A 13,444-nucleotide genomic window follows, 5' to 3' on the forward strand; every position below is an offset into this window, starting at 1 on the left:
GGACACTCTTACGATGGATGCTCCTGCTAACACTCTTACGATGGATGCTCCTGCTAACATTTTTCATTTAAATTGCTCGCTACTAGACTAGAATCTCCAGGGTGGCACTCCTGCTGAATAAGACAGCCAAAATCTCCAAAATGCTGTGGCAAACCTCCACAGAAGGAGGTGGAGCGATGGTATTATGTGCCACAATCTGGCCCACCTAGCAGCACTTTTGGCTTTTCATCCGGGAAAGTGGGGTGGAAAGGTTTTCACAAATGTTTGTTGGGCCATTCCTGAAGGGGACGGAGAGGTTGAACCCCCATGTCCAAGAGCCCCTACTACAGTTGGATCTTAACCTGGTTCTCACAAGACTCATGGGCACCTGGTTTGAGCCATTAGCTACATGCTCCCTAATGCACCTCTCCTGGAAGGTTGTTTTCCTGGTGGTCATCACGTCAGCTAGAAGGGTATCAGAGTTAAGGGCCCTCACATTGTACACAGTGTTCTTTAAGGACAAAGTTAAGCTATGTCCTCACCTAGAATTCCTGTGCAAGGTGGTATCACCATTCCACGTGTCGCAGGACATTTTCTTACAGGTGTTCTACCCAAAACCTCATTCCGCTCACAAAGAACAGGGGTTACATGCATTAGATGTGAGGGGAGTGTTAGCGTTTTATTTGGAAAGGACAAAACCATTTTGTAGGTGCATGCAGCAATTTGTTTCAATAGCAATGATGATGAAGGGCCTTCCAGTATTGACCCAGTATCTATTATCATGTTTTACATCGTGCATGCTATGACCTGGCAAAAAGACCGGCCCCTCCGATCACAGCCCGTTCCACTAGGGCACAAGCCTTGTTTGGCCTTCCTGGTGCAAGTACCCATCCTAGATATCTGCAGGGCAGCCACTTGGTTGTTAGTGCACACATTTACCAACCATTATGCAATTGTGCAGCAGGCCATGGATGAGACAGCCCTTGGTTGGGCGGTATTCCAGTCCATATCTATTTAGTCTCTGATCCTATTTCCATAGGTAGAGCTTGAGAATCACCTACATGGAATGGACATGAGCAAGCACTCAAAGGAGAAAAAATGGTTATTTACCTCTCCTAACCGTTGTTCTTCAAGATGTGTTTCTTATGTCCATTCTAAATCCCACCTGCCTCCTCTTCATCAGAGATTTCTGGCAAGAAGGACTGAGAGGGTGGAGGGCAAACACAGGTATATATGTGCCAATATAGTGGTGCAACTCCAGGAGGCTCCCTGCCTGGCCAAATGGGTAATACTGAGGGAGAAAGCTTCCAGAACTCATGCATGTGGTGCGTGCACATCTACATGTGTTGCTCATGTCTATTCCATGTTGAACAACAGTTATGAGAGGTAAATAACCATTTATTTTAATATAACCAAGCATAATGTATGGTGGCAAAGATATACATTTATGATGCTTTATTGCTCTGCAAGTGTTCTATTCGATAATACAAGTTGAACCTCTCTGGTCCAGCAACATCTGTGGTCTGGCATGGTTTTAGTTAGCTGGATGTCCACTTACCATGGGTGTGGCCAAGTGTTCTGCGGTCCCATACAATTTGTTTACAGCCACCAGTTCTGGCTCTCTGTGTTCTGTGATTGCTCTCATTTTCCCCTAAATGTCTTCTAAAAGCTCAGTAAACAGCGAAAGTGTTTATAATGTTGCTAGACAATATTGATCTCCCATGGGTCGGCAAATTCTTTGGTTCAGCACTGGTCAGGTCCCAACAATGCTGGACTAGAAAGGCTCAACCTGTAGTTGATGTTTGTTGACTGGGATATAACCTCCCATTGCAGAGAGTGTATTTCTCTCTTAATTTATAGTGATCATTAATCTCTTATGGACTGAAAGAACGGACTTTAATATCCATCTTTAGTGGATGGGTTGACATGATTTTTTTTTTCCGGTATCCCATTCATTCTGTCCTTTGATTTTCTAGAGAGAAGAATCTCATAAGAAGCAAATTCAGGAAATGAATAACCAACAGAGTGCTAACAAAATACAAGAACTGGAAAAAGCAAAGCAACATCTTGAGTTGGAAGTACATTTCAGCAAGAAGCGTCTGGAAATGGAGACACTAGCCACCAGACAGGTAATCTGAAAACCATGAATTTTGTCTGATAAATCATATATTTAAACAAACCATTGCATTTTTATTTAACTTAATTGGCTCTCTTAAAAATAGTCCTCTTCAAAATGATTTTAGTATAGATATATCATTTACCCTATGGAGCTCCCCTCTTATTAAATCAGCTGCTATTTTGGGAAATGAGAAATAACGAGGTCTATAATCTCTGTCTATATATAAAAAAGTTTTTCCTGCCAGATGACAGAATATTCCTGCCTGGCAACAGAATGACGTAGTTACGTCATCAGCGTCAACAGGCTGTGTGAAACAAGTGGCTAGAGGGGGAAGTTGGTGAGTGTAGCTAGCAGAGGGTGCAGCCCCCTAGTTGTATGTAATGGTGGCTCATTCGCTTATCTTCCAAATTTAGGGGAATGTTGAGTTTCCCAAAAATGATAGCCTCAGGTGTAAGTATGTAGCCATGCAGATACAATGCCTAGAATGCTCAGTATTTGGAAATATCCGAGAGAGCCAGAATATTTTCAAAAATTGTTTAATTGGATAAAAACATGAAAGGAGGTTGGATAGCACTCCTGAAAATGAAGGATTAATTCTAAATAGCATGAATAGATATAATATCTTACCTTACATTTTGACCCATGTTAGGTTTCTATACGTGCTAAATACAGTAGACACTAAAACTTAATTATTTTTCATAACAACTAGTGCAAGTTTTTTCATCTTCCAACTTCTGGGATAATTATTTTAAAAAGAAAAGAATCAATATAAAATTTTGTTCCCTTTTTCTTGAATTCAGTAGTTTACTTTTAATAATAAATGCTCCAAGAGATGCATCTGAGCAAGAAATGAAAATTGACAAAATTTATGAGGCTTAACTGATGCAGAAGATGGATCAGATTAGAGAACTGTATGGTAGAGCTTGTACCACCACTATCTTGTGTTTCTTTTAAAAGCATTTTCATGTACTTCTCTTATTTAGGCCTTAGAAGATCATACTATTCGTCATGCAAAGATTCTTGAAGCTTTGGAGGCTGAGAAGCAGAAAATTGCCAAAGAAATAGAAACTGTCCAGCAGAATCGCGGAAATGGGAATAAAACTAGTACGTGGTGCGGTGGGAGTGTAGTTGTGTGTAGTGTAACTTTCATTCCATTTATTATTTCCTCTCCTGCCAGGCAGTGGAGAGGCTTTCAGTCCTTCTCTTCCCACTTTGTGGGAGGTTTACTTCTGACAGAGAGATCTCTTTAGTCTCAGTTTTCACCATACTTCTTGTGAGAAAAATGCTGCACTTCTGGCTGAGATGGGATTCAAGTAGCTTACTCTGTGATCCTAACATGTTCTCTGTTGTGTTTAAGTTACAAGATCTTTACTTCATTGTTAGGAAGCAGTCCTTGTCCTTCTTGAAACATGCACATCAGGCGGGGCTAGAGTGATATTTTGATCACATTTGGTTTGGCTGGGTGAACATACAAAAATATGTACATTAGTGTACTTCCTCAGCAGACCTAAAGATTCTTCCATTATCACATGGCAAAGAGCAGGAAACAAAGTTATGGAAGGTGGATCACGAGAGCAAGAAGGCAGAATATATTTTTCTGAAACTATGCTGATAAAATATCTGCCATGATTTATATAGCATTCCAGTTTTGAAATATCCTTTGAAAATGTTAGCTGTCTTTTTTGTGTTTTCAGTTCCATGAGACTGCCTTGTCCACTGAACTCACTCCTTTAAAGGTTTCCTTTTGGGGGGGGGAGGGGGCTGGGCTGTAATTATTTCATTATATTTCATCGAATTGTCCATAAATGTATGTACTCTTTTTTTATTTAGTTAAGCCTAACTGGGATTCCATGAAACTCTCTCTCATGATCAAGGAGGCCAATGCCATTAGTAGCAAATTAGGAAAGCACACAGTTTTCCGCAGGTGAGTTATCTAATTCATTCATAGGGCACATGTAAAAAATAAACTTTGTTGGATGTGGAATGAGCTTTTTTTTTTTTTTTTTTTCTTTGTAAGACTTTTGCTTAATTGTTCTTAATTCAAACCTGTTCTTCAAACTAGCTTTCCCATGTTGAAACAAAGTATATATTATGCCCTGCTGGTTTGCAAGCTGTTTTGAGTAAACTGATTCGTAATAAGTACACAACAAAATCTTATCTTTAAGGCTTGTCAAGAGCCAGGATCTTGTGTGTTGTTTTGGAATTTCTCCCTTGAATCTGACTACAATAAAAGTAAATTTTACAGAATTAACTTGATTTTAATTAGCCCTTAATATTATTTGTTATTTGATTAGGATAAATTTCTCAAAAGTAATCTTTGTCTGCTTTGATACATTATTAGCTTCTTAGTATTCAACTATTACATGCTTTTGTTAATTTTGGTGATGATGGTTTTTGTTTTTTTTGTAATTAGGTATGATATATCAGAAAAAGGAAATGGCACTGGATCTTCTATTCAAGTGCAGGTTTGTAACATCAAGCTGGGAATTGCAACTTTTTGGAGCCTGGAAAAATTTGAATACAAACTAGCAACAATGAAAGAAGTCTATGAGGTCTGTAACAATTGAAGAAAACTTCACTAATTGTAACTGTTTAGCTTAAGATACTGATGAAATCAAACAGGAATAGAGTCCAGAATTTGTCAGGTTTTAATGAACCAAGCGTCTCTTTATGTAGGGTTGGGGAAATCCTAATTTTTAGTAAGTTGTATGCATTTTAGTTTATACTCCATCCTTTCTCCAGGAAATGATTTCTGGACTAGGATCTCATCTTTGTAGCTGGTATCTGTGTGTATGTGCACAAACTCATACATTCTGGAAAAAAAACAACCAATTGTAAAAGGTCTCATGCAGCGTTGCCTCTAATATTTTCCTACCCCCTGAGCAGAATGAAATTTCTTATGTGCACTGACGTAAAGCTGGTGTATCACACATCATCTTCATATTGGTGCACATAACAAAATTCATGTGGCAGTAGTAGGGTCCAGGGGTTCTGAGTGTGGGAGGGTACTCGGGGCTAAGGTGCACGAGTGTGTGGGTTCTGGATGGGAGTGCAGGGTCTAGGGTGGGGCTGAAGTTGAGGGGTTTGGGGGGTTCTGGCTGAGGGTGAAGGATTTGGGGTTGGGCCGGGAATGAGAGGTTTGAAGTGCAAGATGGGCCCCAGTTTCGGAGAGGGGCTCAAGGCTGGGAATTGGTGTACAGTCTCTGGGCTGAGTGTGAGAGCTTTGAGGTGGGGCCTGGGATGAGGGCTTTGGGATGCAGGGTGGGGCCTCAAGTTGGGACAGGGGTTTAGAACTTAGCTGGGCAGCTCCCAGCTGAGGATGGGAAGGAGGGGCCCCTTTCCTTGGGCTGCAGCAGATCCATGCTAGGGCCAGCCCTGGCAGCTTCTCGGCTTGGGGAGAAAGATCTCTTCTCTGCTACAGCCTCGAGCCTCTGTGTGGGGCTTCATGAGAAGTTGCATTACTGAACAGATTGCGGGGAACTTGGGTCTCGAGTTGGGTATCTTTTTTTTCCAAATTTTCTTGGAACTCACTGGGAGTGCTTGTGTCAGTGTGCAATGAACCATGGGGACATATCCCAGTGTGTAATCCACCATTATTCAGTGCCCTCTTTTGGGTGGTAATGGCAATGCAAGTTGGCAGAAATGCAGAAATGAATTCAAGACATAATAGGTGTAATGTACACAACATAACCTTATAAGCAAGAATACATTTTAAAAAGCAAATGCAAGTGTTAAAGACAATGTACTTGCTTTACAAATCAGTTATAAATGTTTATTACACTATTTCTCTTTTAACATAGCTAAAATAACTGGATTTCCTTCTCCTTTCAGAGTAATGGTAGTAACAAAGCTGATGATGTATTTTATGATCCTGATGATGAGTGGGAACCTGACCTTCGTACTACAAACGTTTCTTCCTTTTCCAGAAGGCGGTAATTTTATTTTTTGAATTTATTAATTACAAAATAACATTTTCAAAACTTTGTTGATTGGTATAATCAAATGTCTGAACAAACATGCATGTTCTGTTCTATTCTATTTTGCACGCATGGCAATAGTAATACAATAAATCAAAGTTCAAGTAGTTGTAGAATGGTTGCAGTATGCTTTTATTGCATATCCGTGACTTTCCTGTTGTGAATGTGATATACTTAGAGAGACCTAAAGGGGGAAAAAAAGGATTACTCCTTCACTTGTTACTTTGTCATATGTAGGAGGACTGAAAGATGTAGGCTTTTCTAATGCTTTTTTCCTTTTTTTCCGTACAAATATTCAGAATGTTGAGTCCACGGGTCCTTTCAGAACCCATTCACCTTATGCACACTATACCATCAAACATCTTTTCACTTGTCCTGTCTTAAAATCACAGCCCACACTTTATTTTCCACCAGTAGCGGCCAATCTCTATTGCAGGAAGATCACGGGCCCTGCTAGTGACACAAGCAACACAATGCAGTGATGAAATGAGGAATACTGAGTTTGTGAAGGATGCATGCACCTCATTCTTATGATTACATGCACAGGGCTCATACCAATTCCAAAGGGTCGCAGTCTTCCAGGTCCCATCATATCACAATCACAGCTCTTCGACCTATTACAGCTTTCCTTCTCCATTCAGTACAGCTATTCTAAATGCAGTGAATAAAGCTTGAGTACGTGTAGATAATTCCACTGCCAGCTCTGAGGGGCAAGGTTAAGGTTTTGTGGGCATTTAACTTGTACCTGAATTTTGGGGGGGAAAATTTCCACACGACAACTTCAGGCCACATTGATACATCATAGATGGGGGTGGGATGGGGTGGGAAGGTGGAGAAAGGGAGACATCTTTAAAGGCAGACTTACTGTATTTAGGTAAAGTATAGTTTTGGGGGTTTTTTTCTATTGGGCATTTTAAAGCTTTAATATAATATTATCAAGTAAGCAGTACATTTAACTACAGAGATTAGTTATCATTTGCGTACAGCGGTTACTTTATAGTCCTACGGTTTGAAGCTGTGTGAGATTGTTTTTTGGGGGAAGGAGGAGAAAGAAGGGGAAACCATCACAGAAATGTATTATGATCTAAACCAAAACTTTTATTTTCAAATAAGGTGTTTAGGTATCAGCAGTACAAAACAGTGTCTCATTCAGAAGGTTCATTTACAATTATATAATTTAAAAGAATCAGTTTTAAAAAAAAAGTAAATTGTGTCTGAGCCAAGACCTTGCACATGAAGTTGTAACCTTGTAACATAATTTGACTGATTTGCAAACTCCTGCAAATAGTAGCTTATAATGGAAATGCTGACAGATCCTTAATTATAGCTTTGCTACTGTGCACAGATATGATACTGTTATTTCTTAGTAAAGCAGTATAGTTCAGCTGCTGTAAATCTTTATATGCATTGTTGACAGCCCAAAGTAAATTCTACCCTGGGGTTAAATAGAACATTATTCTAACCAATATTTAGACTAGAAATAAAGAAACTGACTGTCAGAATCTTTTTAAAGAACTTCTAACAGCAATATTTTTCTCATCTGAAGTCACTTACTGGACAGTACTGGAATGTTATTCCTGTGCACTGTCAGTCTGCTGTGTATTTAATCTGTTTTAAAAAAACAATATCCTGTATAAAGGTGAATTGAAAGAAAAAGCTCTTGACCTGTCAACACCTGAGTTCAAGGTTCTGTGTGTTTTCAGTAACCCTTGGTGACATCACAAATGGTGAAGGAGACTGAATTCAACATGCGTTACAGGGATTTGTGATGTTGCTTACTATAGCAGGGGAAAAAGAATACTAAACATCCTGGCATTCAGAGCAAGTAAGGATTCATTTTAAAATGTGTAGATTTACATCACACATTTGGAAAAGAATTCTGTGTACTTTTGCACTCTCCCAAAAACATGATGTTAGGTTGGTCAACCAGCAAATAAATCATTGCTCTAGGGTGGGGCTGTAGGTGACTGATCTAGTATGCAGGGTGCCCCAGGGAGAGAGGACAATCCCATCCCTTTCTCACCACAGCAGTTTGGGGCCAGGTGAGAAGCATCTGTCCATGGCAGCTGCAGCAGGCACAGCAAGTGGGAGGGGTGCATATGTGTCTCTCTCTGTCTCTGTCTCTGTCTCTCTGTCTCTCTCTCGGATAAATAGTAGATAGCTGTCCTTTTCTCCACACCTGCCCCCTGCTATCGCAGTTAGTTATAGCTGTCCTGGTTCCCATTTCTGGCCCCTTGCTTGCCCCTCTGTGGTAATTAGACAGTACACCCAAATAGCATAACTAAACCCTGACCTTATTTTAAGTTCTGATAATAGGAAGCTGCATACCAAATTTGGTGGTCCTAGCTCTTGCTGTCGAGGAGAAGTTCTTGAGCAAACAGATTGACTGACATGCACACATGCACGTACATTCTCAAATATATAGTAGAACTAGAAGTCTTATCTGGCGTTGCCTGGGCCCTTCAGGGAAAATGTGGAAGGATCAGGGTACGAGGATGGGGAGTGCAGCAGTCAGGATGGGCGGTTGAGGAGGGGCTCAGGAAGGGGGGCTGGGAATGTGGGGGTGGTGTATGAGAGGGTTGGGGGGTAAGGAGATGCAGGAATCAGGGGATTGGGAGGAGGGGGAGTTTAGGGCAGGAGGTGGGGGGTGACCATTGGCTTGTCCCCAGGATAAGGGGGACTGCATACCCTGCCTGTCTGCTTGTCCCGAGGGGGCCATGCTGGGAAGGAGAGGCCCAGTGTGGTAGGGCACATAGGCTGGGCCTGATGGTGTTTCCCAGACCAGAGGGCAGAAGTAGGCAGGGGAGAAGGGGGGATGCACTGGCTGGCCTGTTGCTCCCCTTCCCCCGGCCTGGTCTAGGGCTGGAGAGAAGAGGTCTCTCACAGGCCAACTGAGAGGGCGGATGTGCTGCGTGGTGCTGTGCGGGGTGGGTTGTGGCTCCTTCCCCACCCCACCACTGTGGTTTGGCAGGGGCCTTGTATCTTTTCAGGGAATGTAAGAAAGAAGGTTGAGGGGAGTGGGGCTTTACCGCATGTTCGCAAGGAGGTCGCCTAGGGTTTATCTTGCCCAGCAAACATGAAAACTTACAACTGCCTTTTCAGCACTAGGATTTTCCATGTAGTAGATATCATATATTAGCTAAGACGGAGGGTTTGAAAAACAAAACTGCTTTTCTTAGAGGAGACACGATCTCCGTGGTTAGTCTAGCCCAGTGGTCTCCAACCTTTTTATGCATGAGATCACTTGAATTTAAGTGCAAGCCAAGATCTACCTCAAACCGAAATACCCTTGCCCCCACCTCCTTTGTGCCCCTTCTCTGAGGCTCCACCACTGCTCACTCCATCCTCCCTCCCTCCCTCCCTCTCTCTCTCCTCCATTCTCCTTCACTTTCACCAGGCTGGAGCAGCAGGTTAGGGTGCAGACTCTAGTCTTGAATTAAGGGATTTGGAGTGCAAGAGGGGCACTGAGCTGATCTTGGGGCAGGCAGCTGGGGTGCAGGAAGGGGTTCTAGGTGCAGGCTGGGAGGATGTTTGGATGCAGAGGTGCTTGGGGCTAGGGCAGGGATATGAAGGGCAGGAGGGGGTTTATGACTGGAGTAGGGTTTCAGGACACGGGCTCCGACTGGACCCTGCTTACCTTAGGTGGTTCCTGAGTGATGGTACAGTGGGGCTAAAGCAGGCTCACACCTGCCCTGCATTATCACTCCCAAAAGCATCCAGCAAACTCCATCCCAAGTCCTGTTGTGCCCCCCGCCCTGCTCTGTGGATATAGGATACAGGGTGGGAGAGTGCTTGACATCAGTGCTCCTCTTCTCCCTCCCCTGCCTTGGACAGGCTTCCAGGGATGGGGGAGGCAGCTCCAAGCCAAAGGGCAGGAGTTGCACAGCAGTAGTGGGGAGGTGCAGCTGCAATGCTGGTACTCAATGGCCTCTTGGCCAAACTAGTCAGGAACACCTGTCAGAAGCTTCAAGACCTACCAGTAGATCCCAATCCACTGGTTGGTGACCACTGGTCTAGCCTCTTCCCTGAATGCCTGCTATTGTTCAGAACCTAAGGTCTGTGCTGTGCAGGCACAGAAAGAAAAGTCATATTCCTGTTTCCTGTGACTTGATGAAGACAGCCACCCTCTTAAAGAATTCTAGGATGAGGGTGAGACTTGTAGATAAGGTGGAGTGTAGTCTAATACATTATTCATTTGATGGGAAGGAATTGAACTTGGAGGAAGCAGACTGTTGAGGAACGTAAATTCTAGTACAGGCAGTCCCCGGGTTACGTACAAGATAGGGACTGTAGGTTTGTTCTTAAGTTGAATCTGTATGTAAGTCGAAACTGGCGTCCAGATTCAGCCGCTGCTGAAACTGACCGCCAGTTCTGACTTACATACAGAATCAACTTAAGAACCCCAAGCGTCCCCAAGTCAGCTGCTGCTGAAACTGATCAGCAGCTGATTCCAGGAAGCCCGGGGCAGAGCAACTCTGCCTTGGGCTTCCTGTAGTCAGCGCTGGTCAGTTTCAGCAGCGGCTGAATCAGGACGCCTGGGGCAGAGCAGCTGGGGTGCTCCAGTAGCGCCGAGGAGCGGCGCTACTGGACCAACCCAGCAGCACCCCATCTGCTCTGCCCCAGGCGTCCTGATTCAGCCGCTGCTGAAACTGACCAGCAGCGGCTGAATCAGGACCAGAGCAGCTGGGGTGCTGCTGGGTTGGTCCAGTAGCGCCCAGAGCGGCGCTGCGGGACCAACCAGCAGCGCCCCAGCTGCTCTGTCACAGGCGTCCGGAGAAAAGCCTAGTCTGCTGGGGGTGGGGGGGCCTACTAGCTGACCCCCCCTCCCCCACCCCAGCAGACCAGGAAGACGCGGGTGGCGGACCGAGACGCACCGCGGTCCCGCCGCCTGGGTCCTCCGCGGCTTTGCTCCCAGTCTCCCTGGTCTGCTGGAGACCAGCAGACCAGGGAGACGGGGAGCAAAGCATCTGAGGACGCCGGCAGCGGGACAGCCGTGGGGCGTCTGGGCTGTCCCGCTGCCGGCTTCCCCCGCGGCTTTGCAAAGCCTCAGGGAAGCCGGCAGTGGAGCAGCCCAGGCGCGCCTGGGTTGCCTCGCCGCCCGAGCCCCCCCGCGGCTTTGTAAAGCCTCGGGGAAGCTGGCAGCGGAGCAGCCCAGGCGCGCCTTGGTTGCCTCGCTCCCCGAGCCCCACCGCGGCTTTGCAAAGCCTAGGGGAAGCCGGCAGCGGAGAAGCCCAGGCGCGCCTGGGTTGCCCCGCTGCCCGAGCCCCCCCGCGGCTTTGCTCCACGTCTTCCTGGTCTGCAGACCAGGGAGACGCGGAGCAGGTTTTCTCGCCCGGAGTACACGGGCGGTGGGACCGCGAGGTCCCGCAGTCCATGTACTCCGGGTCAGCCCCGTTCGTAACTGCGGATCCGACGTAAGTCGGGGACTGCCTGTACAGTAAAACCTGCACTTTCTGGAACTTAAGCATAGTTAAACTGTATTGGAAAACTGTAGAAAGTGGCAAATTTCTGACGCCGGGAAAAGCAAAGCAAAAAAAAAAAAAAAGGAAACTGGTCGTTTAAGTGCTGGGCCACTCCTCAGACAAGTGTGCAGCACATACCTGGGGGAGGGGCAAACGGCAGCTTGAAGCAAGCAGCAAGCATCTTGGCTCCCCCCACAGCTCCTGGCACCCCCAGCAGGCCAGCCTTCCTGCGGCTCCCCTCCCACTCCTGACAGGCCATCTCCTCCTCCCTCCCCCCCCCACACTCCTGGCTTCAACCCCCTTTTACCAGGCCGCCTCCCTGGCGCTTTTCCATCCATGAGCGGAGTGAGTTTTGTCTTGTGCACCACTATTGAAGTCACGTGCGCTTGTTTGGACGTGTGCCACCGTGGCACCAGTTAATAAGCATTTTAAATCTCTCCCTTTTCCTCTCTGCTGCCATGTCTCCAACCTTGCTCTCCCCCCATCTGCTCCTGTGGAGCATGCTGCTGCCACCCCACCCTTCACCTTCCTCTGTTGTCCTGGCACCTGCCCTTCTTAGTCCCCTTAGCCCTCCTGGGACATGCCTCCCTCCCCATTCTCTCTGACCCCTGCACCCACCTTTTCTTCCCCCCTCCTTTAGCCCCACTCTGATGATCCGTAGCTGCCATCTCCATCCTCTCTCCTCTAACACCTCCCTCTACCTACCTGCCCTGCCACTCTCCTCTGCCCTAACCCTCCTCTTGACACTCATAAGTGTCTGCCCTTCTGCTTCATCCCCACAATCCCTTGACATCTGCACCTTCCCTTACCCCCTGTACCTTCCTGGTGCCTCCCTCTTCCCTGACTTCGCCTGCCCTCCCAACACCTGCCCTCCTTGCCCTCTTCCTCCCTGGTGCCCGCCCCCTCACCACCCTCTGTCCCAGTTTTCCTCACCCCTCTGCACCCTCACACATGACTTGCTCCATCCCCTGCCTTCCTCATGCCCACAGCTCCGTTCAATCCCTCTTCTCCCAGCACCCACTCCTCCCCTCTTTTCTTCCTTCCTCTTGCTCCCATTGCCCCCTTTCCTCTCCCAGCATCACCCTATTCCCTCCCTACTCCCACTGACACCTTACCCGCCCCTTGCCCTTTCCTCTCATTGCTGCCTCTTGGCCCCCTGGCATTTGTCTCTCCACTGTCCTGCCCCTAAGTGCCTTCCCCTTTCTTCTGCCCTAGCCCCTTCTCCTCACCCTTAGTTCTCTCCCTGCCCCTTCTCTTACCTTCTGCCTTCCTAACCTCTGCTCCTGCTGTGGGGCGGCCACATGGCAGGCGGCTGCCCCCTGTGCTGGGGTTGGAGCCAGGGCCGTGATGCTATTTTTCATACCACATCCCAGGCCTAGTACATGCAGCAGCCTCCTGCAATGCAGCCCCACCTTGGGAACAGCTGGGGCTGGGGCCAGGGCTGCTGTACTAAGAATAGCACCTTGGTCTTGGCTCCAGTTCTGGCGCACACAGCAGCTGTGTGTGGCCACGTCCTGTGTACCAGGACTGGAACCAGGGCCATGGTGATATTTTTAGGACCATGGTCCTGGCCTCAAACTGCCACGCAGCCCCAGCTGTTCCCGGGGAGGGGTCACAGGGCGGGTGACTGCCACATGTACCGGGACTAGAGACTGGCTGTGGTGTTATTTTTAGTACTGTGGCCCAGGCTTCAGCTCCCATGACTGCCATGCAGCCCATCCTGGCTGAAGCTCCAGTCCTGCGGAAGGGCTGTAGCTAAGGCCAGAGCTAGGGCCACATTGTGACTACCCAGCTGCTTCTGGACAAGGCAGCTGCCCACTATTCAGCCCTTCCTTGGAGCAGCTGAGTCAAATTGTTGGTGTGCGCCTATGCAGGTGCACCCCTTAGAGGGAACTACCACAATCACT

At 46.7% G+C, this 13,444-nt stretch overlaps 1 protein-coding gene across 3 annotated transcripts in view; it reads left to right on the forward strand.

The window, feature by feature from the left end:
- The window catches only part of KIF14 (kinesin family member 14), a 65,957-nt gene that overhangs the window by 33,056 nt on the left and 19,457 nt on the right, over positions 1–13,444 (forward strand). For all 3 annotated transcript variants that reach the window (XM_006135392.5, XM_075936679.2, XM_006135393.5), the window contains exons 18-22: positions 1,956–2,108; positions 3,082–3,202; positions 3,929–4,022; positions 4,512–4,650; positions 5,930–6,030. In XM_006135392.5, the coding sequence (XP_006135454.3) occupies positions 1,956–2,108; positions 3,082–3,202; positions 3,929–4,022; positions 4,512–4,650; positions 5,930–6,030 (608 nt within the window). The remainder of the gene's footprint in view (positions 1–1,955; positions 2,109–3,081; positions 3,203–3,928; positions 4,023–4,511; positions 4,651–5,929; positions 6,031–13,444) is intronic.

Source organism: Pelodiscus sinensis, chromosome 9 (assembly GCF_052426305.1).
Source record: "Pelodiscus sinensis isolate ZL-2025 chromosome 9, ASM5242630v1, whole genome shotgun sequence".
Classification (NCBI taxonomy): Eukaryota; Metazoa; Chordata; order Testudines; family Trionychidae; genus Pelodiscus; species Pelodiscus sinensis.